This window comes from Rhineura floridana, chromosome 3 (assembly GCF_030035675.1).
Source record: "Rhineura floridana isolate rRhiFlo1 chromosome 3, rRhiFlo1.hap2, whole genome shotgun sequence".
Classification (NCBI taxonomy): Eukaryota; Metazoa; Chordata; class Lepidosauria; order Squamata; family Rhineuridae; genus Rhineura; species Rhineura floridana.
The window spans coordinates 227,752,794-227,774,139 of record NC_084482.1 but is presented as its reverse complement, the minus strand read 5'-3'; the positions used below and the strand labels follow the sequence as shown (position 1 = coordinate 227,774,139).

General features: G+C 47.4%; 1 protein-coding gene across 1 annotated transcript in view; it reads left to right on the top strand.

Moving 5' to 3' along the window:
- LOC133381816 (zinc finger protein 91-like) overlaps positions 1-4,759 on the top strand; it is a 29,274-nt gene extending 24,515 nt beyond the window's left edge. The window contains exon 4 of the mRNA XM_061621297.1: positions 1,815-4,759. Coding sequence (XP_061477281.1) covers positions 1,815-4,333 — 2,519 coding nt within the window. The 3' untranslated portion in view covers positions 4,334-4,759. The remainder of the gene's footprint in view (positions 1-1,814) is intronic.
- The last annotated feature ends 16,587 nt before the right edge of the window (positions 4,760-21,346 follow it).

Here is a 21,346-nt window from a genome sequence, read left to right as displayed (position 1 = left end):
TTATCTAGATCCATTTCAATCGGGTTTCAGGCCTGGTTTCGGCACTGAGACGGCCTTGATCGCCCTGTTTGATGACCTATGTCGGGAGAGAGACAGAGGGAGTGTAACTCTGTTGATTCTCCTTGATCTCTCAGCAGCTTTTGATACCATCGACCATGGTATCCTTCTGGAGAGGCTTGCGGAGTTGGGAGTTGGAGGCACTGCTTGGCAGTGGTTGCACTCAAACTTAGCGGGCTGTCTCCAGAAGATAGTGCTTGGGGAACATTGCTCGACACCGTGGGTTCTCCAATATGGGGTCCCGCAGCGTTCGGTTTTGTCTCCCATGCGTTTCAACGTCTGTATGAAGCCGTTGGGTTCGGCCATCAGGAGTTTTGGAGTGCGTTGTCATCAGTACACTGATGACACGCAGCTCTACTTCTCCTTTTCATCTTCTTCAGGTGAGGCTGTTGATGTGCTGAACCGTTGCCTGGCCGCGACAATGGACTGGATGAGAACTAACAAACTGAGACTCAATCCAGATAAGACTGAGATGCTGTTGGTGGATGGTTTCTCCGATCGGATGGTGGCTATATACCCTGTCCTGGATGGGGTTACACTCCCCCTAAAGGATCAGGTTTGTAGTCTGGGAGTCATCTTAGACTCTTCCCTCTCACTTGAGGCCCATGTAGCCTCGGTGGCATGGAATGCGTTCTACCAACTTTGGTTGGTTGCCCAGCTACGTCCCTATCTGAGTAAGGAGGACCTCACATCAGTGGTACATGCTCTGGTAACCTCGCGTTTGGACTACTGCAACGCGCTCTATGTAGAGCTACCTTTGAAGACAGTTCGGAAGCTACAGCTAGTGCAGAATGCGGCGGCTAGACTGCTAACAAGAATTAAGCGGTCTGAGCATATAACATCTGTTCTGGCTTGCCTGCACTGGCTTCCAATAAGCTTCCGGGCCAGATTCAAGGTGTTGGTATTAACCTATAAAGCCTTATACGGCACGGGACCATGATATCTGTCGGAACGCCTCTCCCGATATGAACCGGCCCGTACACTACGGTCTACTACGAAGGCCCTCCTCCGGGTCCCGACCCATAGGGAGGCCCGGAGGGTGGTGAGAAGATCTAGAGCCTACTCAGTGGTGGCCCCCGAACTGTGGAATAGTCTCCCCGAGGAGGTACGCTTGGCGCCGACATTATCATCCTTTCGGTGCCAAGTTATTTATTTATTTATTTATTATTTATTTATTTATCTTTCATTTCTAGACCGCCCATAGCTAATAGTTCTCTGGGCGGTGTACAAAACGAGATTAAAATACAATATAGAATAAAATCAGTAACAGAAAGAACAGATTAAACTAAAACATTAAACATAAAACATTGAACATTAAAATGCCTGGGAGTATAGCCAGGAAGTTAAAACCTTCCTCTTCTCTGAGGCATTTTAATTTAAATTAATTTAATTTTGATTTGTTGTGATTTGATTTTAGACTGTGTTTTTATATATTCCGTTGTATTAGATTCTGTAATTTTATTGTATTTTTATGTTCACCGCCCAGAGAGCTATTGCTAGTTGGGCGGTATATAAGTTTAAAAAATAAATAAATAAAATAAATATAAATAAGGAGAGCAGAGTTTTGTTAAAATTGTCTCTATCTGTGTCTCTTTTCACAACCTGTTACCAAGCACCTACTGTACAAGGCCTTGAGCTTTGATAGTTAAACTCTGATACCAACAGAGCTCCCAGAAATATATTTCAAAGTACAAATCATAATATATTCACAGGATTTCTCCACAGTATTTTATCTCCTTTCCTTTTCATTCCATCAGGACACATCTGGGGGGTCAAGGCTGAGGATGAACCATATGAAGTATCACTGGAAAAAGCTGAGGATCAGGTTCAGGAGCAGAAACTGAGGAGTCAAGATGGAGCAAAGGGACAAGAGGAAAGACAGACTCACACAGGGGACAAACCTTATAACTGCTTGGAGTGTGGAAAGAGCTTCAGTGACAGTAGCACCCTTACAGTGCATAAAAGAAATCACACAGGGGACAAACCTTATAAATGCTTGGAGTGTGGAAAGAGCTTCAGGTGGAGTAGCGCCCTTACTTCACATCAAAGAATTCACACAGGTGACAAACCTTATAAATGCTTCGAGTGTGGAAAGAGCTTCAGTCGGAGTGGCCACCTTACTTCGCATCAAAGAATTCACACAGGGGATGAACCTTATAAATGCTTGGAGTGTGGAAAAAGCTTCAGTGAGAGATACACCCTTACAGTGCATCAAAGAATTCACACAGGGGACAAACCTTATAAATGCTTCGAGTGTGGAAAGAGCTTCAGTCAGAGTGGCCACCTTACTTCACATCAAAGAATTCACACAGGTGACAAACCTTATAAATGCTTCGAGTGTGGAAAGAGCTTCAGTCGGAGTGGCCACCTTACTTCGCATCAAAGAATTCACACAGGGGATGAACCTTATAAATGCTTGGAGTGTGGAAAGAGCTTCAGTCGGAGTGGCCACCTTACTTCGCATCAAAGAATTCACACAGGGGATGAACCTTATAAATGCTTGGAGTGTGGAAAAAGCTTCAGTGAGAGATACACCCTTACAGTGCATCAAAGAATTCACACAGGGGACAAACCTTATCAATGCTTCGAGTGTGGAAAAAGCTTCAGATGGAGTAATGCCCTTACAGTGCATCAAAGAATTCACACAGGGGACAAACCTTATCAATGCTTCAAGTGTGGAAAAAGCTTAAGATGGAGTAATGCCCTTAAGGTGCATCAAAGAATTCACACAGGGGACAAACCTTACCAATGCTTTGAGTGTGGAAAGAGCTTCTGTCAGAGTGGCCAGCTTACTTTGCATCAAAGATCTCACACAGGGGACAAACCTTATCAATGCTTGGAGTGTGGAAAGTGCTTCAGTCGGAGTGACAAACTTAGTATACATGAAAGAACTCACACAGGGGACAAACCTTATCAATGCTTGGAGTGTGGAAACTGCTTCAGTCGGAGTGACACCCTTAGTATACATGAAAGAATTCACACAGGGGACAAACCTTGTCAATGCTTCGAGTGTGGAAAAAGCTTCAGATGGAGTAATGAGCTTAAGGTGCATCAAAGATCTCACACAGGGGACAAACCTTACCAATGCTTCGAGTGTGGAAAGAGCTTCCGCGACAGTAGAACCCTTACAGTACATCAAAGAAGTCACACAGGGGACAAACCTTATATATGCTTGGAGTGTGGAAAGAGCTTCAGTGAGCGTAACACCCTTACAGTGCATCACAGAACTCATACAGGGGACAAACCTTATAAATGCTTCGAGTGTGGAAAGACCTTCAGTCAGAGCAGCAGCCTTACAGTGCATCAAAGATCTCACACAGGGGACAAACCTTATCAATGCTTCGAGTGTGGAAAGACCTTCAGTCAGAGCAGCAGCCTTACGGTGCATCAAAGATCTCACACAGGGGACAAACCTTATCAATGCTTTGAGTGTGGAAAGAGCTTCAGTGACAGTAGAACCCTTACAGTACATCAAAGAAATCACACAGGGGACAAACCTTATAAATGCTTAGAGTGTGGAAAGAGCTTCAGGTGTAGTAGCAAGCTTACTTTGCATCACAGAACTCATACAGGGGACAAACCTTATAAATGCTTAGAGTGTGGAAAGAGCTTCAGGTGTAGTAGCAAGCTTACTATGCATCACAAAACTCATACAGGGGACAAACCTTATAAATGCTTAGAGTGTGGAAAGAGCTTCAGTCGGAGCAGCACCCTTACAGTGCATAAAAGAATTCACACAGGTGACAAACCTTACCAATGCTTTGAGTGTGGAAAGAGCTTCTGTCAGAGTGGCCAGCTTACTTTGCATCACAGAACTCATACAGGGGACAAACCTTATAAATGCTTAGAGTGTGGAAAGAGCTTCAGTCGGAGCAGCACCCTTACAGTGCATAAAAGAATTCACACAGGAGACAAACCTTACCAATGCTTTGAGTGTGGAAAGAGCTTCAGTGACAGTAGCACCCTTACGGTGCATAAAAGAATTCACACAGGTGACAAACCTTACCAATGCTTGGAGTGTGGAAAGAGCTTCAGTCAGAGTGGCACCCTTACATCTCATCAAAGAAATCACAGAGGGGACAAATCATATAAATGCTTGGAATGTGGAAAGAGCTTCAGTCGGAGTGACAGCCTTACTTCACATCACAAAACTCACACAGGGGAGAAACCTTATAAATGCTTGGAGTGTGGAAAGAGCTTCAGTCGGAGTGGCCACCTTACTTTGCATCACAGAACTCATATAGGGAACAAACCTTATCAATGCTTGGAGTGTTGAGAGACCTTTCGTCAGAATGGCTACCTTCAGGCGCATCAAAGTATCTGTACAAGGGAAGAGATTTATCAATGCTTTGAAAAGTTTGCTTTTATTTATTAGATTTATTAGTGGCCCATCTGGCTGGTTGTCCAGCCACTCACAACTTCTTGTTGTTGTTATGTGCCTTCAAGTCGATTACGACTTATGGCAACCCTATGAATCAGCACCCTCGAAGAGCATCTGTCATGAACCACCCTGTTCAGATCTTGGAAGTCCAGGTCTGTGGCTTCCCTTATGGAATCAATCCATCTCTTGTTTGGTCCTCCTCTTTTTCTCCTCCCTTCTGTTTTTCCCAGCATTATTATCTTTTCTAGTGAACCATGTCTTCTCATTATGTCTCAAAGGATATAATTATAGCTTCTAGTGATAGTCCTGGTTGAATTTGTTCTAACACCCAATTACTTTTCTTTTTTGCAGTCCATGCATAAATAAAGTAGTTATTTCTTATTTTTAAAGCTGAAAGTCTGTGTCTGACTAATTTGCAGGGATGGTGCAATCTTTAGCAATGATTCAAATACTCAAAGCTCATTCAGACGTTCAAGTACCTAATTTCGCTACTCTGCAACAGATCCTTTGGCGGCGAAGGGGAGGATCGCTCTGCCCTCAGCTGTCCTGTCCTGGGGGTAGGGTCCTGGGGGCTTTTTAATAGGGCAACATTGGGGGTTACTTAAAAGCCACTTTGGAATGATTTATATCCTGAACAGTGAGATACAGCCTTGGTCACTCTGTATGATGACCTCTGTCGGGAGAGAGACGGGGAATGTGACTCTGTTGATTCTCCTTGATCTCTCAGTGGCTTTCAATACCGTCAACCATGGTATCTTTTTGGGAAGACTGGCTGAGTTGGGAGTGGGAGGGACTGCATGGCGGTGGTTCCGCTCCTACTTGGCGGGTCAGCTCCAGAAGGTGGTGCTTGGGGAACATTGCTTGGCACCCTGGAGTCTCCAGTATGGGGTTCCGCAGGGGTCAGTTCTGTCCCCCATGCTGTTCAACATCTACATGAAACCGTTGGGTGCAGTCATCCAGAGCTTTGGAGTGTGTTGCTATCAGTATGCTGATGACACGCAGCTCTATTTCTCCTTTTCATCTTCTTCAGGTGAGGCTGTCATTGTGCTGAACCGGTGCCTGGCTGCGACAATGGACTGGATGAGGGCTAATAAACTGAGGCTCAATCCAGACAAGACTGAGATGCTGCTAGTGGGGGGTTCTTCTGACCAGATGGTGGATGTCAAACCTGTCCTGGATGGGGTTGCACTCCCCCTGAAGGAACAGGTTCATAGTTTGGAGGCTCTCCTAGAACCATCTGTGTCACTTGGGGCCAGGTAGCCTCAGTGGCATGGAGTGCCTTCTACCAACTTTGGTTGTGTCCCAGGTATGTCCCTATGTGGACAGGGATATCCTGGCTTCAGTTGTCCATGCTCTGGTAACCTTCAAGGTAGATTACTGCAATGCGCTCTTCATGGGGCTGCCTTTGAAGACGGTTCGGAAACTGCAGCTTGTGCAAAATGCAGCGGCCAGATTGGTAACAGGGACCAGACGGTTCAAACGTATAAAACTGATTCTGGCCCCCTTGCATTGGCTGCTTGTATGTTTCCAAGCTCGATTCAAGGTGCTGGTTTTGACCTATAAAGCCTTACATAGCTTGGGACCACAATACCTGATGGAACACCTCTCCTGATACGAACCCATCTGTACACTATGTTCAACATCCAAGGCCCTCCTCTGGGTGCCTCCTCCGAGGGAAGCTGGGAGTCTGGCAACAAGGGAGAGGGCCTTCTCAGTGGTGGTCCCCAAATTATGGAATGATCCCATTGACGAGGTGTGCCTGGCACCAACACTGTTAACTTTTCGGTGCCAGGTCAAGACTTTCCTCTTCTCCCAGGCATTTTAGCATGTCATTTTAAATTGTTTTAAAATTTCAAATTGTGTTTTAAATTGTTTTTAAATTATGTGTTTTTAAATTTGTATATTTGTTTTAATGTTTTTAGTTACTGTAAACCGCCCAGAGAGCTTTGGCTATGGGATATTATATAAATATAATAAATAAATAAATGAATAATTCCCTTGCTCGCTGTGGAGACTCAGCACTCACCCACCTTCATCCATCCCTCTCCTTGGCCAGGAAGAACTGCTGCTGCAATGGGCACAAGAGAAGCCCTTTGTCTCTGTTGGTGCCCATGGGCCGGAGCCCTGACAGGTCAGGGGGAACCCAGAGGGGGGCAGGATGGATGTTATAGGGGGTCAAGGGGGAGGAGGGGAATGGGAGGGGTCCTGGCCCTGGGCACTGTGCTGTGGTGGGAAGAGCGTGGAGGGAGTTGCACCCCAGCATCCTACATTTGTCCAGCCTCCTGGTCTCCCCGTGGCCAGCCAGATGCCCCCAGAGGAAGGCCACCAGCGGGCAGAACCAGAGCCAAGAGCTGCCTCTTGTGGGAGCGATTTCCTTGGGTTCACTCTGAGCTGCGGGAAGAAGGACTTTCTTGTCTGTTCTGAATCTTCTAATACACAAAAATAGGGATCGACCTCATGTGGTCTCAGGCTGCTGGCCCATCTAGCCTCCTATTGTTTCAGGCAGGACGACCCCCCAGCCCCACCCGGAGATTCCAGGGACTGTCCTGGGACTGTGGCTTGCAAAGTGGATGCTCTGTCACTCAGCAACACGGAAAGGCAAAGCTGGATTCCGACTATCTGGCTGAAAGACCAGGATTTATGTTGCCTGTTGTAAAAATATATAATGTGATTCTGGTCCCAACGCAGGCCTCCCATTAGATCCATCACACACACACACAGACGGGACCACCAGGCACAGGCGGATTCTGCATGCAGACCTCTCTCTCTTCAGTCATTTCCCCCACAATATCTCCATAGTCTGCATTCACTCCCATTTTTAAAAGTTCTCTGCGTCTGCAAGTTCTAGTTAACTTATTATATTAGTCAACAGGTAAAGCTTTAGACAACCCACTTGTGTGGGCAAGTGAATTTATTTATTTTACCATCAGACCTCCGTCCTCCCTATTTTCCTCCCTTCCTTCCTCCCTCCCTCTTCCTTCATTTTTTCCATCCCTCCTCCCTCCCTCCCTCCCTCCCTTCCTATCTTCCTCCCTTCCTCCTTCCTCCCTCTCTTCCGTCCTCCCTCCCTCCCTATCTTCCTTCCTCCCTTCCTTCCGCCCTCCCTCCCTATCTCCCTCCCTCCCTCCCTGTCTTCCTCCCTCCCTCCCTGTCTTCCTTCCTCCCTCCCTTCCTCCTTCCCTCCCTCCCTTTCTCCTTCCTCCCTTCTTTCCTTCCTCTTTCCCTCCCTCCCATCCTCCCTCCCTCTCTTCTTCCCTCCCTCCCTTCTTCCTTCATTTTTTCCATACTCCCTCCCTTCCATCCTTCCTCCTCCCTCCCCCTCCTTCCCTCCCTTCCTTCCTCCCTTCCTTCCTCCTTCCCTCCCTTCCTTCCTCCCTCCCTTCCTTCCTCCTTCCCTCCCTTCCTTTCTCCTTCCACTCTACCTCCCTCCCTTCTTTCCTTCCTCCCTCCCTCCCTCCCATCCTCCCTCCCTCCTTTCCTCCCTATCTCCCTCTCTTCCTGCCTTCCTCCTTCCCTCCCTCCCTCTCTTCTTCCGTCCCTTCCTTCAATCCTTCTTTCTCCCTCCCTCCCAGGGATTCATGGCTTTTCGCCCCAGCATGTCCCTGTTAAGGCAGAGAGTTAATGAAGAGACAGTTTAGGGGGCTTGGAAGGACCCCGCCCCTCTCCTGGGGACCTTGTCCTTGGGGCGGCCTCCTTCCTCCTTGGGCAACAACCCCAGCTGCCCTCCTTCCAAGCCAATTCTCCTTCTTTCTCTCCCCCCATGTCCCCCACCCCATTGTTTCTCCTTCAGTGGAGGACACGGAGGTGGAGCTGGACTTCTTCCAGGACAGCTTCACTTTGGAGATGTCTGGGGAGTTCCTGCAGGACTTTGACAAGGAAGAGCTCTGGCAGGTGGATTGGGACCAGAAGCAGAACGTCTGGAGTAGTAGTAGTAATAGTCTGCCAGACTATGCCAGCCGGGTCAGTGCCAACACGCAGGGTGCCCTGGCCAACACGGCGGTCATGAAGGGGAACATGGAGATCCTGATCCAGCGCAGCAACCGGATGCAGGCCCCAGAGGGGCTGGAATCTCCCTCTTCCCCTTCCCCTCCTCACATGCCCAGTTTAGTTGGCCTCCCCCAAGTCCAGGCTGCGCCCCCCGGGGCGGCAGTCCCTGTGAAGTCTCCAGTGGGGCTCCCCGTGCGATACGGGGGCCAGAGTGAACAGTTTGCCACCTTTCTAGCCCAATGTGAGTTGTACATTTAAGTGCGCAGAGCTGAGTTCCCAACTGATGATGCGAAGGTGGCGTTCATCATCAGTTTATTGGAAGGGGAAGCAGCAAAATGGGCCACCTCGTATTTGATACGCAACAACCAGATATTGTGCCAGTTTGATGCCTTCAGGAATGCGATGGGGGATATGTTCTGAGACCCCCAGAGGAAGGAGACGGTTGCCCACCAACTAGGGACCCTGAGACAGGGAAGGAGGTCCGTAGGACATTATACCAATGCTTTTCGTGTTTTGTCTCAGGAGACGGAGTACAATGACCCAGCCTTGATGTACTTTTACAGAAATGGACTGAGTCCAGAAGTTTTGGATGAACTGGCACGCTCCACACCCCCTGACTCACTGAGGGGTTTGATTCAACTGAGTCTGCAGATAGACAGCCGCCTAGAAGGAAGAAAGTTGGAGCGAAGAATGGAAACTTTCCGGAGCCAGGTTGCTGCTCTGCTGCCCCGTGCGTGCCCCGTGCCCAATCCTGGCATCCCTACTGTCTCGGGAGAGGAGCTCATGCAGATTGGGGGGACCAGACCGTGATTGACAGAGGAGGAGAGGGAAAGACGCCGGAGAGAAGGACTGTGTCTCTACTGCAGAAAGTCAGGTCACCTCACCCAAAACTGTGCAGCGAAAACCGGAAGATCCCAGCCGCCAGAAAACTTCACATCCCAGCTCTCGTAGAGGCTAGAGAGTTGGGGGGTGCCACAGACACTGAGCCTCCACCACGACCCCTTCCGTCCCAAGGGGTCCTCCTGTTGCCCATTCGCATCACCCTACACTCAGGTGAGAGCTTCTCAGCCAAGGCTATGATCGACAGCGGAGCATCCTCTTTGTTTCATAGACCGAGAGTTGGCGCTACACCACGCTATTCCCACACGAGAACCGAGTCAGCCGTTGGCAGTGGAAACGATAGATGGCCGGCCTCTGAAGTCTGGGGGGGTGACCCGGGTGACTGAGTCCGTGGAAGTGATGGTCCCTGGACATCAGGAAGACCTGTCGTTCTATGTGGTGTCCTTGCCGCATTTCCTGGTGGTGTTGGGTATGCCTTGGTTGGTTAGGCACAACCCCACAATCTTTGGGGATGAAGCTGTGGTGGTTTTTACCTCCAAGTACTGCCATCGACATTGCTAGCCTGAAGAGGAGCCACAGGTGTTGGCAGGGGCGCCTTCCCCAAAAGAGATAACTTTGCCCACCAAGTATGGGAGTTTTCGGGACGTCTTCGACAAAAAGGAAGTGGAGCAACTCCCTCCTCACTGGCCCTATGATTGTGCCATTGACTTGGTGCCTGGGGCACGCATCCCCGCCGGGCGGATCTACTCTCTATCTGAACCAGAGCTGGCAGCGCTAAGGGAGTTTCTGGATGCCAATTTGAAGAAAGGCTTCATTCGCCCTTCACAGTCCCCAGCTGGTGCACCCCTGCTGTTTGTTAAGAAAAAAGGGGGGGAGCTCCGTCCATGTAATGATTATAGAGCCCTAAACCAGCTCACAATCCCCAACAGTTACCTGCTGCCGCTCATCAGGGAAATGTTGGAGCGGTTGCATTCCGCCAAAATTTTCACGAAACTGGACTTGAGAGGAGCTTACAACTTGGTGCGAATTAAGGCAGGGTGTCATGGCCCTGTCAGAGGACTCCTCAGATGAGGACGACTCGGGAGTAACAGCAGCAGACCCAGGAGCAGCAGACCCAGAAGGAGACACGGAGGAGACTCCTGAGAATCCAGCTCCTTCTTCCCCTCACCTGCAGAGCACCCCAGATACAGCGGAGGCCCTGCAGCCAGACGCAGACAGTGAACAGGATACTCCCCCCCACCTGCAGAACGTAGACAGCAGAAGGTCAGGCAGAAGAGAGGCAGGCCTGTCCCCTTAAGGCCAAAACGCTGAGGGCTCACACCTGCTGTCAAACCTGCTGCTTATAAGGCACACCTTGGCTTCAGCTTGTTGCTGACTGCTACGTCAGGCGTGGCTTCGTGTATTCCTAGTTTCCCTGCAGCATCTCTTCGACTGACCCCTTGGAAATTGATCCTGGACCTCTACTGACCTCGCTTCTGGACTTCTGACTTGGCAAGTAAGCTTCAGACAGGCCTGGCCCTTATCAGGTTCCCTCCTCGTTGGCCTGGCAGATTTACAACCAGACTGCCGGCTAAGGACTTTCCCTGCTAACGACCCAGGCATTTCCAGCCCCCACCGGCACTGCTGACTCAGTGCAGAGCTGACACAGGGGATGAATGGAAGACTGCGTTTAAGACCCGTTACAGGCAGTTTTAGTATCTGGTGATGCCATACGGGTTGTCGGAAGCACCTGGAGTCTTCCAAAATTTTATGAATGACATCTTCCAGGACTTTGTGGACTGCTTCATGATCACTTATCTGGATGATATCTTGATTTATTTGGATACTCCTGAAGAACACGACTCGCATGTGCGTGCAGTGCTGCAGAAGTTACGGGAACACCGTCTTTACGCAAAGCTGGAACAGTGTGGGTTTGACCAAGGGCGCAGCATGAAATTGAGGTCCGCACTGACCATCATAATCTAGAGAGTCTTCATACCGCCTGTAAACTCAATCAGAGGCAAGTGCGCTGGGCTCAGTTCTTTGCATGGTTCCATTTCAAAATTCATTATATCTCCCAAGCACAGAATAAGTGGGCTGACGCCCTCTCAAGGAAACCTGAATATCTGAGGGATCCCACCCCAAGACCGTTACAGTACATAATCCCTCCTGAGAGGGGTGTGGTAGGGGCCTGCCAAGATTCTTGGGAAGCTGAAGTGCGTGAAGCGCAACAACAAGACCCTTTTGTGCAGGAGCAGCGGGACGAAGAGGGCGCGTCACCCAAGGCAGAACAGAAGGACCTTATATGGAAGGATGGCATACTGCACCATCAGGAAGCTATTTATGTGCCCCCTGGAGAACTGCGAGTGAGAGTACTACGTCAGTGCCATGATGCCCCCACGGCAGGCCACTTTGGGGCCTTTAAGACCATTCAAGCTGTCACTCGGGAGTTCTGGTGGCCCAAGGTGAAGAAGGACGTAGAGCATTACATTTGCTCTTGCCCCACTTGCATGAGGGCTAAACATGCCACTGGGAAGCAACCGGGGCTGTTGGAACCCCTTCCTACTCCCGCAGGACCTTGGCAAATGATTACTATGGACTTTATAACAGACCTTCCCCCTTCACAGGGGAAAACCACAGTTTTGGTGGTAGTTGATGCCTTCTCAAAAATGGCTCACTTCATTCTGTGCGCAGGGCTCCCAAGCGCTCAAGACACGGCCAATTTGTACGTGCAAAATGTGTATCGGCTGCATGGACTGCCAGACAGCCTGGTTTCCGATAGGGGCACACAATTCACCTCGCGTTTTTGGCAAGCATTGTGGAAGTTGCTGCAAAGCGAGCTAAGACTGTCGTCTGCCCATCATCCCCAAACGGATGGGCAGTCCGAGAGGGTAAACGCTATTTTGGAACAATATTTACATTGTTTTGTGGGGTATCAGCAGGACAACTGGATGTCTTACCTGCATTTAGCAGAATTTGCTTATAATAATGCTGTGCATTCGCACACATAACAGACTCCTTTCTTTGCCAATTTTGGCTACCACCCCCGAGCCTTCCCTGACCCAAAGGACAGTCTCTCAGTCCCAGCCACTGAGGATTTCTTGCAGGAACTTCACGCTATGCAACAGCTACTCCAAGAGCAACTGGAACGGGCCAAGGCAGACTACAAACGCGCAGCTGACCAGCATCGTAGAGAGGGAGACCTCATACGAGTGGGAGACAAGGTCTGGATCTCTACACGTTTCCTATCTATGCCTGGCCGGTGTCGTAAACTCCAGGATCGGCGTGTAGGGCCCTTTGAGGTGGAGGCACAGATTAAGCCCGTGGCTTAGAGACTAAAATTGCCACCCGCTTTCAAGTTGCACCCAGTCTTCCACAGGGCATTGTTAACCAAGGACGCTGCCCCCGACCCTCACCGTCCGCGAGTGGAGCCTGCACCGCTGTTGTTGGTAGAGGGGGAGGAGGCATACGAAGTAGAACAGATTTTGGACTCGAGAAAATGCCGAGGACGTCTTCAGTACCTGATTCATTGATTGGAAGGGTTACGATCCAACTGAACGTTCCTGGGAAACAGAGGAGAATGTGCACGCCCCAACTTTGGTGAGAGAATTCCATGAGGCTTATCCAGAGAAAACTAGACCTCAGGGGTGGGAAGGGTTAATGTGTGGAGGGGGGATGATGTTGAGCCTCAGCTAAACCAGAGTGGACAGGGAAAGGGGAGGCATGAGTTTCAGGTGCCTCCTCTGCCAGAAGAAGCAGAGTTGGGGATTGTTGTGTCTGAGCAGGACCTTGCGGGAGGGGGTCAGCCTGCACTCCAGCCAGTTCCCATGGGTAGCGCACTCTCCGAGGAACAGAGCACGCCGCCCCCAGCTGATGCAGAGGACTTGTTGGGGGAAGCTCCAGAGACAGAGCCAGCTCCACCCTTGCCAAGCAGTTCCCAGGGGGATACCAGTGTGGCACAGCCCCCTGACCTCGAGCCCGTTGCTCAGGAGCAGGTGTCTTCCGATGAGCCATTGGATGCACGTCCCCTGTCTTCTCGTTCTCATCACCACGAGAAACGAACAGGGCAAAGACAGGAATTACGAAGGAGTCAGAGATTACGTTCGAAAACATTTCCTACATAAGCCTGCCGCTCCCAGTAGGGAGTCGTTGAGTCAACTTCCTTCACACGCTGCAGAGCATGTCTAGAGTATAGTTAGGGATTCTAGTGAGTTAGCGCAGGGTTTCCTCTGAAGCGCAATGCCTTTGATGTATCCATTACTCTAATAAAATGAGATTTACTTGCACCCACACTTCAGCCTCATTCGTCCGGCTCTGGATGGGACAGGTGGGGGGCAAATTCAACTAGGAGATGACTGTTGAGTGAAAGAACTGCGAAGCCAGTTCAGGTCTGGTCCTGAAAGCAAATTCCCAGGCTCAGAATGTGCACCTGGTGTAGTAGTAGTAGTAATAATAATAATAAAGTCTTCTGCACCTGACACTGGTTGGCAGCTCTTAGGGCTTTAGTGCACAAACCAAGGCCAGTTTGAGGAGCCTGACGTGTGGCCAACCCTGCTCCAGCCTTCACGTGTGAGGAAAACTGGCTACAGCTAATGTACAATGTTTGTGTGTGTAGTGGAGGAAGTGGAGTGCTGGTCTCAGCCCATCGGGGCTCAATTGCAGCTTCCCGAATGCCTGACCTGTGTTCAGGTGATGTTGGAGGCTATTTCTTCCAAGACATTCCTGTCTAGATAGATCATAGAATCATAGAATAGTAAAGTTGGAAGGGGCCTATAAGGCCATCAAGTCTATCCCCCTGCTCAATGCTAACACAGAATGCAAAATAGGAGCAGTGGGCTATAGGGAAGGTGTGGGCACAGGCCGGGCTACTTGGGGAAATGAATCCACATCCCATTTCATGCATTGTGGGGGAGTGAAGCTTCTCATACTGGGATGGAATGGCATGGAGGACCAGGAATTCCAGGCCTTGGAGGAGATGCTGCTTCTGACCGGGACTACCAGGGTCACACGGGGGCTGCTCAGTGAGGAATGAGGGTCTGAAAATACGTCACGTGAAATAATGGGCTCAAGTTATGCTGCAGAGAAGCAAAGAAGTACCTGAGTGAGATTTCTATGTGTTTGAATCCTGGCTAAATCCCTGGAATTAGTCAGACAGACTTTAAGCTTTAAAATAAGAAACAACTATTTTATTCTGGAAGTACCTACTTGGTAGGAAATAGTTCTCCATCTAGCTAACCAGCTAAGTTGGAGACGGAAACACAAAGCCTAGTGTTTGCCCTCATGCTCTGTGAGGAGAGAGACAGAGAAAGAGAAGATCTCTCTCTCTCTCTCTCCTCAAGAGAACAAAGAAGAAGTGAGACACTGCAGTCAGCATCCTAAGAATATCAGTTTACACAGGAAGGCAGAGTCAGCAAGAGACCAAAGGATAGGTCCAGCCTAGGAATCAGGAGGTCTCCTCTCTATCTACCCTTTGTAACCCTATGCAGACCCAACCCACCAGTTCAAGCTGAACCACATGTTCCGACAAGTTACAGGAAGCCAGATTTTTGCTGAACATCAGTTGTGAGATGTACACAATAGGAACATGGAATGTGAGAAGCATGAACCAGGACAAGTTAGAAACTGTCGAGCAGGAAATTGAACGCACTAACATTACAATACTTGGAGTGAGTGAATTACAATGGATGGGAATGGGACATTTTCAAGCAACTACAAAATATTTTATGCAGGAAATGATAAATTAAGAAGAAATGGGGTTGCTCTAATAGTGAAAAGTGAGGTAGAAAAAGCAATTAAGAGCTATAATGCCAAGTATGAGTGAGGGATATCAATGAGATTTCATGGGAAACAGAAGAAGAGGAAATTGAGAGATTTTACATAGAAGTACAGGAAGAAATTAAAGGGAAATTTAGACCAAGAGTAGGGATGTCGAAAAATCAACAGGGAAACACACTGACTGACCAAGATAAGATAAAAGGAAGATGGAAGCAATACACTAAAGAACTGTGGAAGACAGAAACAAAATTCAAAGGGACCTTGACGGGCTGGAGCATTGGGCTGAAAACAACAGAATGCAATTCAACAGGGATAAATGCAAAGTTCTACACTTAGGAAAAAGAAACCAAATGCACAGTTATAAGATGGGGAAGACTTGGCTCAGCAATACGACATGTGAGAAGGATCTTGGAATTGTCGTTGATCACAAGCTGAATATGAGCCAACAGTGCCATGTGGCTGCAAAAAAGGCAAATGCTATATTAGGCTGCATTAACAGAAGTATAGTTTCCAAGTTGTGTGAAGTATTAGTTCCCTTCTATTTAGCATTGGTTAGGCCTCGTCTGAATACTGTGTCAAGTTCTGTTCTCTGCACTTCAAGATGGATGTAGACAAACTGGAACGGGTTCAGAGGGCAACAATAATAGCATGTGTTTTATATTGTTTTTCATATTTTTTTAAATTGTGTTTTAATTTTTTTTTAAAAAAAGATGTATTATAAATTGTATTTGTTTTTAGTTACTGTAAACCGCCCAGAAAGCTTCGGCTATGGGGCGGTATACAAGTTTAATAAATAATAAATAATAACAAAGATGATCAGGGGACTGGAAACAAAGCGCTATGAGGAGAGACTGAAAGAACTGGGCGTGTTTAGCCTGGAGAAGAGAAGACTGAGGGGAGATAGGATAGCACTCTTCAAGTACTTGAAAGGTTGTCACATAGAGGGGGGCCGGGATCTCTTCTCGATCGTCCCAGAGTGCAGAACACGGAATAATGGGCTCAAGTTGCAGGAAGCCAGATTTCGACTGGACATCAGGAAAAACATCCTAACTGTTAGAGCCATACGACAATGGAACCAATGAACTAGAGAGGTAGTGGGCTCTCCAACACTGGAGGCCTTCAAGAGGCAGCTGGACAGCCATCTGTCGGGAATGCTTTGATTTGGATTCCTGCATTGAGCAGTGGGTTGGACTGGATGGCCTTATAGGCCCCTTCCAACTCTACTATTCTATGATTTTATGATTCTGACTGAAGGGGAATATCCAGCTTTTCCATCTGTATTACAGGAGGCACCCCATATGCCATGGTGCAGAGAGCCAGTCTCTCTGCATGCCTCCAGTTACCAGCCTTTCTCTAGACAATTTCCTACACACACTCCAAACACAAACTTCTGCTGGCAGCCAGGAAGGGAGGGGAAGGCTCTCCGGAAGAGTTTCAATGACAAAGGATCTTCCTGGCCCATTCAGCAGTTGCTGGGCAACTGAAATTATCCTGGTTTTGACCTATAAAGCCCTATACGGCCCAGGTCCAGGCTATTTGTCAGACCGTATCTCCCTATATGAGCCTGCCCAGGCCCTGAGATCTTCAGGAGAGGCCCTTCTCTCAGTCCCAACACCCTCGCAAGTGTGATTGGTGGGGGACGCGAGATAGGGCCTTCTTGGTGGCTTCTCCTGGGTTCTGGAACTCCCTTCCTAGGGAGGCACAAATGGCCCCCTCCTTGCCATCCTTCTGTCGGCAAGTAAAGCCTTTTTTATTCCAACAGGCTTTTGGCTAGAAGGTGTTTAGGATTGGGCTTTACAAGGCTTGTTTTATTGTTTTATATTATTATTTGTATTATTTTGAATTGTTTTTAGATTTTTAAGCGCCTTTCACGGTTTTAAGGTTGTGCATAGTTTAATTGTATGTTTTCCTATGTTTTTAACTACATGTACTTCTATTTGTAAGCTGCCCTGAGTTCCAGTTTGGAAAAAAGGCGGGGTAAAAATAAAGTTTCAATTCAATTCAATACCTGGCCACTCTATTAGCTTAACCAAAGAGATTGGTGGGAGCTAATTCCCTCCCTCTTCCTACACCAGGTGTAAGTTCCCTACTAAGTCAGAGGGTATTATCCAGTTTCTCCACACCACACAGGATCACATCTTAGATGTGTATAATGGCATTATGATATTGGCAGTTTTATTTTCAGTCTGTGTCTTAATGATTCCTTACATGGAATTCACAAATTTCATAGCTATAACATCAGCATCTTAATTGGGGCATCCGCTATGACCTCAAGGTCTCTCTCCTGTCAGTCACCACCTGTTCAGTTAGGATTTTTCACTTCTGTTCATCACTTTACTCTTGCTTAAATTTAATTGCATTTGCTCTTTAATACCCAAGCCTGCTTGGAGAGTTCCTTTTTGAGTTCCTCACAATCCCTCTTTACTTTAATCACCCTGAACTAGATATCAACAGCAAAGTTGGTTACCTCCCTTCTCACCCGAAAGCCATGTTATTTAGAAACAAGTTTAAAAGCACAGATGCCACCCTGCATTTCTGGCAAAAAGATCCTGCTTGCCACATCTCTCTTTATAGTGCGATTGGAGGGCAGATGATGTCCATACCTTGCCTTGGAGTGTGAATGAGGAAGGCAATGGTTTTCTTCTTCCAGGTACTGGTGACCTTTAAGGAAGGGTCCTTCCACTTCACCCAGGAGGAATGGGCTCAGCTGGATCCAGACTAGAGAGCTCTGTACAAGGAGATAATGTGGGAGATTCATGAGATGGCGACCTGTTCTGTTAGAATTAGGAGAGGTTAAGGATAGCCTTCTTAGTCCCTTCCTAGTACCCCTGCTTCGCAAATATAACCCACTACACATTTCAGTTTATCTGGTAGTACTCACGGTTAGCAGTGTTGGAAGTGGGGCAAGAGCCACTCCTCTTTTTGTTCTTATGCTGATGTTAATGTAAGGGAAATAGCATGAGGGTCCAGCTGGCTAGGCTTGGCTTCCTATAAAGATGCTGTGCTCTGACTGACTTCCTTCCATTGCAGACTGATTTGTCTTAGGGAAGCTTATCTGCCCCTCCTCCTTCCGCCCTTTCTTCTCCTCTCTGACTGTCCAAGAAAGAGGAAACACCTTTGTCTCTGCTCTCTCCCTCCTGAGCCAGGAGGGCAACTCCCACGTCTGGGCATTGCACCTCCAACTGAGTTAGTTAGAAGTAGGTATGCCTTTCCTATCTACTATGTATTTCTGTAAATAAATTAGCTTTTCTTATTTTACTAAGTCTCAAGCTTCAATGATCTCAATGCAGGGTAAAAGCCTGCTTCTAAGGTAAACACACACACACAGGCACACAAGAGCATTTCAGATGTTAAACCCTGCTTTATTATTTAGATACAAAGTTATTTCACATAACATCAAGCAATACTTCTGATGTGCAGAAGGGCAAGTGGTAGAGCGTCTAACCACTCCTTTTAAACACCTGTCCAGTAAAATGAGATCCACAGTTGCTGTCCCGGGGGTCGGAGAGGCCAGACCATGGGATGAGGTCTCTGTCCTATTTCTTTGCCAAAGGATTTTTTATGGAGTTGAGGGAGTAGATTTTCCTGCTTTACCTACATTGCTGTAAATAAGCTAAACACACAGAGCAAAAATTGTGTGCCACAGAAGGGAATCTAGCTTTTTAAAAGTTTTACTAAGTCTTAAGTCTCAGTGATCTAAATGCAGGGTAAAAGCTTGCTACTTAGGTAAATACACATCTTTCATTCATTGGCCTTCACTCCTGGCCAAGTAAGATTATCTTCCAAGACAAGGCAGACAATCACTCCAGCTGAATTGTTTATGTAGGAACAACATCTGCTCCCAATGATGGCGCAAGTCCCTCCGTCTGTAGCAAGCAGAGGTTGGGGTTGCCAGTAGGGTCTGTACAGCTATAGAAGCCACAGGAAGAGCTGCCTAGATCTCATTTGTAAGAGTTTCCACTAAAGAGTGAATCTCAATACTCCAGAATGTATGGCAGCTGTGCCAGCCAAGGGTAGGAAAGACAACCCTATTACTGAGCCCATCGTTAAGGGCCTGCAGTTTTCTATGTCCCATTATGCAGAGTGGCAAGCAGGTTCTTATTTCTGTCTTTCTTCTCTCATTGGTGAGGCTCTCTTGTTCCTGATTCTACCAACTGGGAGTACCTGAGTGACCCTGACAGCTGGTATAAGCCAGGCAACATAGCAGGAGCCAATCCAATATTTTGGCAATACTTTATTGGCTGTATCTCCACAGGCCCAACAATGTCCTACTAGAGCTTCCCATGGGCCTTTGTGAAAGGGGGAAAGACCAGGTTTTCCCTGGTTGAACTTTTTGGTAGTAGGGGCTCGCTATTCCCCACCAAGGGACACCACCACCTGGATCGTGAGGGTTGCTAGCCCCTTTCTGAAAACACGCTCCCTAGTTGTTCAGGTATTTACAATCCCATGCCTGATGACCACCAGAACTGATAAAGGCAGAACAATGGATCATGTTATCAATAGAATAGTTAGAGGAAAGCATGAAAATCATAATAATGTTGGCAGAAAGTGGGATTCTGGGTATGGTTATTTCTCCAGTTCCCTTCAAGGGTGAAATAATGTTTGCATTTACGTACACCATCCTCTATGCCTTTCTTTCCTTTGGTCTTGTTTCCCAAATACAGAACTCGTCCAATTTTGGCAGGACCTACCAAACCCCATTTTGCTGGGCCACAGGGGCAAAGTCCCAGGTAGAATTAACGCTAAACCATTTCCATTCCATAGGCATAAAATTGGAATTGCTTTTTAATATGTTCTTAAACTTTTTCAAAAATGTTTTTAATCTTATATTTTTTGAAACCTTTTTTTAAGAAACATTTTAAAATATGTTTTGTTTTAGTGTATTTTAGGATTTGTTTTTGTGATGTTTTAGAGTTTTTGGTGCCCTGGGCTCCTGCTGGGAGGAAGGGTGGAATATAAATCAAATAAATGAATATTTAAATAAAAATGGGGGTCATGTCAGTGATGTTCTCTTTAGTCAAAGGGATTGGTACAAGGGCAACGCCTCCCTCCCCATGGACAGGGAGTAGGGAGTATATCCAACAGTTACTCATAGGGTTGCCAGGTTCTTGGCCTGAGGCTGATCCTGTATCTTTAGGAGAAGAGAAAGTCAGCCAAGTGCAGGTGTTCTTGCAATACTGTAATGGGAAAAACCACAAGGTGGAATTCTCCCTTCACACCTTTTAAAGATACAGAAAACCTCTTGGTTGCCAGGCCCGGCCTCCAAGAGGTCTTCTGTATCTTTAAAAGTTGTGAAGGGGAGGGAGAATTCCACCTGGTGGTTTTTCCCATTACAGAGTTGCAAGAACACCTGCACTTGGCTGACCTTCTCTGCTCATAAAGATACAGGATCAGTCTCAGGCCATGGACCTGGCAACCCTAGTTACTCACATTATAGATGGAAGCAATTCTTGTTGGGTTTAAGCAAGCTTGCATGCCCCTCCTTTGATAGGGAGATGTTCCCTTTAACCAGTATTGGGGATATCTCTATCTGTTTGTTGACCATGATGTAACTTCCTCAAAGGGTGGGGTTATTTACTTCCTCCTTTGTTAGGGGATATTGATCCTTTTTCATATTCTCCATTACCCTCTAGCAGAGGGAATAGGCAGTGTCTTCGAGGAGCATCCTCATCAATGACTGAAAATGGACTGAGACTACAGATTTTTTTCTATCTAAGCTAGAGCCTATGTTGTCTTCAACATGAAGGTCAGGAGTAAAGACTCTTTATTCTTTTTACCTAAGAAGATTGTCTCTCTGTGACTTTTTTGATTAACTCGTGCGCATGGGAGGAAGGTGTGGGACTGGTTTATTTTCATTCCACTGTTGCATACATGCTTTGCTAAGAAATAGGACTACATATTGTTCCTATTTCATTTAAACGAAGCAGGTTCTGTGGCTCAGAGTAAACTGAGAATTTAACCTTTTCTCTTCTGCCAGGTATTTTAGCATCTGTTTTTTAAATAGTTGTAAACCACCCAGAGAGCTTCAGCTATGAGGTGGTACACATATGTAATAAATAAATAAATAAGTAAACCAGATTTTGGGGGATTTTATTTTTTTTAGTGTTTTTACCATGTTTATTTGTTTGCCCCTTTGCTCTGTATCGGACACTCGTTTTAAACACGGTTTTCTTACTTACTGCTGGAAACGCTGTTTGCAAAAAGCGCTTTGGCGACAGGGCGTAGCAGGAACCTCCGCGCCTGCGCCCTGGATTTGCACAAGGGGCAGAGCCTGCAAGACGTTTGCCCAGAGCGCAGCTGGCATTCAGTCCTCCAGCGGTGGAAGGA